At 40.2% G+C, this 3,148-nt stretch overlaps 1 protein-coding gene across 1 annotated transcript in view; it reads left to right on the top strand.

Moving 5' to 3' along the window:
* LOC106878154 (cyanocobalamin reductase / alkylcobalamin dealkylase) overlaps positions 1–3,148 on the top strand; it is a 12,523-nt gene that overhangs the window by 6,480 nt on the left and 2,895 nt on the right. Inside the window, exons 2-3 of the mRNA XM_014927290.2 lie at positions 867–1,073; positions 2,201–2,350. Of these exons, the coding sequence (XP_014782776.1) occupies positions 867–1,073; positions 2,201–2,350 (357 nt within the window). The remainder of the gene's footprint in view (positions 1–866; positions 1,074–2,200; positions 2,351–3,148) is intronic.

The following is a 3,148-nucleotide window of genomic DNA, read 5'->3' as shown; positions in this document are numbered from 1 at the left end:
CTAGGCTTTAAACGGGGCGCGTAATAAATAAAAAAAATAATTTAAGAAATGACGAATTATGTACATTATTTACATTATTTACATTCGACGGATATTTGTCCCCATCTTGTTTGTTGTTAACACAACATTTCGGCTGATATACCCTCCTGCCTTCTTCAGGTGTCTTGGGGAAATTTCGAACCTGGGTTCTCATTCCTATGGTATTTTTCGATGTTATTATTATTATTATTATTATTATTATTATTATCATCATCATCATCATCATCATCATCATCATCATCATCATTATTATTATTGTTATTGTTCAGGTCACTGCTTGATCGAACTCAGAATCTTGGGGTTAATAGCCCGCGCTCTTAACCACCACGCCATATGCCCGTGGGAATATTGAATGAAATTTCCCCAAGATACTCGAAGATGGCTAGAGGGTATATCAGCCGAAACGTTGTGCTAACAACAAACAAGATGAGAGCAAAAATCCGTTGAATGTAAATAATGTAAATAATGTAAATAATGTACATAATTCCTCATCTCTTAAATTATTTTTTTATTTATGATATAATAATCATACTATGGAAACGTACGTAACATAACCGAACCATTATCTCCATTCATATTCGTGTGTGTGTGTGTGTGTGTGTGTGTGTGTGTGTATGTGTGTGTGTGCGTGCATGCGTCCGTGCGTGCGTGTGTACGTGTGTACATTTACACACGCATACACACATATGTATGTTTATGTATGTATGTATGTATGTATCTATCTATCTATCTATCTATCTATCTATCTGTCTATCTATATATGTGTGTGTGTCTGTGTGTGTATATATATATATATATATATATATCATTTGATTTTATTTAACCAGGTGAGATGCTACAACGGCATTAATACAATGGACAAAAAATTTCATCTGAACTACACGGATAACACGCTGGCCTTAACTGTTATGGCAGCACCAGATGTGTTTGAGAAAGCCATGAAACCTTTTATTTGCAAATCAAACATTGATGACATCCTCAAGAAGAGTCCAACTGATGAATGTAATAAATACTACTTGAAGAAATTCTTCGATGTAAGTCATTAAATATTTTATATCTAAGCGGTTGATATTCACTCAAATGCATTTGTAGCTGTTTTAGATTCCCGATCGGAACTAATGCACTTCGAGAAAGACATAAACATTACAATTTCTACGCGTACCTCTTTCATGAAATTAAATTCATATCGTCTTGAATACACACAGATGTGTGTGTGTGTGTGTGTGTGTGTGTGTGTGTGTGTGTGTGTGTGTGTGTGTGTGTGTGTGTGTGTGTGTGTGTGTGTGTGTGTGTGTGTGTGTGTGTGTGCGTGCGTGCGTGTGCGTGTGTTATCTAATGAACATAGTATTTAAATGCAAGCTACTATTAGTTTCTTGCTTCTGATAATACAATGGTCGGACAAGTTTGTCTTGTGTGCCCTGTATTTTCAGGAAATCATTCACATTTAAAATACGCGCGTGCGCGTGTGTATGTGTGCGTGTGTTTATGTGTTAGTGTATGTGTGTACTCGCGCGTTTTCTATAGGGGTTGCTGTGAAGGCGCGTGGCTTAGTGGTTAGGGCATTCGGCTCACGATCGTAAGGTCGTGAGTTCAATTCCCGGCAACGCGTTGTGTCCTTCAGCAAGACACTTTATTTCACGTTGCTCCAGTCCACTCAGCTGGCAAAAATGAGGTGTACCTGTATTTCAAAGGGCCAGCCTTGTCACACGATGTGTCACGCTCAATCTCCCAGAGAACTACGTTATGGGTACACGTATCTGTGGCTTGCTCAGCTACTTGCACGTTAATTTCACGAGCAGGCTGTTCCATTGATCGTATCAGCTGGGACCTTCGTCGTCGTAACCGACGGAGTGCTCCTACTCCTAGGGGTTGCTGTGCAACAATTCGTATTTTACATGAATGTGTTGCATTAATGTATGAGAATTATACACAGATATCTGTGACAACGATGTCTGCAACACCCAATTTAGACCAAACGTTTGTCTGTTTCATGAGTACGTATTACAATAATGTATGTTACACTGTTGGCTATTGTGCGCTGGTTTGCTACATCAGCTTCTGTCACAAAGGGACCCTTGCTCTACATTACACACGCTTTTGTAAATCCTTCTTCACTTCGTTATGATTTGAACCTTTTATCCTCTGAATTCTTTCAATGTAGAAATATCCTGAAACCGATTTCCTGTCTAGTTACAACATGCTGGGTCCCGGACATCCAGTTATTTTATCACAAACAGCAGCACACGTGTCGGGGGCCGCATATTACTATCAGCGCAAAGATGTCCCTGCGGATACCTGGCCCGCAAATAAGGTCAGTAAAATTAACCTAATATTCAATAATTTAACATTCTTATTGTCTGCTTTATTAATGTTGTCGTCATTGTAATGCTTCTTGATGCTGCTACTGCCGTTGTTGATGTTGCTGGCTGTTGCAGGCATGTTGTTCAATATAATGAATGATGTTATTTCAGGTACTACTAAAGCAGCACGGTCCCGAACGCGCAGTCACGCGTCCGCGCTAGCTAGTCTTGAGTGGTCGATCCTAACCCTAACCCTAACCCTAACCCTAACCCTAACCCTAACCCTGTCCCTAACCCTAACCCTAACCCTAACCCTATCCCTAACCCTAACCCTAACCCTATCCCTAACCCGCGTGTGCAAATGAATACGTGTTTAGGGTTAGGGTTAGGGTTAGGAATAGGGTTAGGGTTAGGATCGACCACTCACGACTAGCTAGCCCGGACGCGCGACTGCGCGTTCGGGACCGTGCTGCTTTAGTAGTACCGTTATTTCATTTAAGGTTGTTTTTGTTTGTTATCTTTTACTTCTTACGGTCACTGGAACAGTCCCTTCCCCTATCTCCGAAACGCGGAGTAGATAAAACAGGGGACACCTGATGAAGGGAATGTTCTTTATGTTGCCTGTCGCGTTTCCCGGTTTGTTTCTTTCGTTGTTCGAAAAAAAGTTCGTTTTCCATGCTTTTGTTTTTTATGTTCGCGTTTCTCATTTTGTTAACGTTTTTTTTTTTTGACGTCCTGTACTCATATATGCATGTATATATACATATATGTATAGGCATGTACATGTCTGTGTATATATATGCACATAT

The sequence above is a fragment of the Octopus bimaculoides genome, chromosome 7 (genome assembly GCF_001194135.2).
Source record: "Octopus bimaculoides isolate UCB-OBI-ISO-001 chromosome 7, ASM119413v2, whole genome shotgun sequence".
NCBI lineage: Eukaryota > Metazoa > Mollusca > Cephalopoda > Octopoda > Octopodidae > Octopus > Octopus bimaculoides.
Note: the sequence above shows the minus strand (reverse complement) of the source record. Positions and strands in the feature narration are given on the sequence as shown.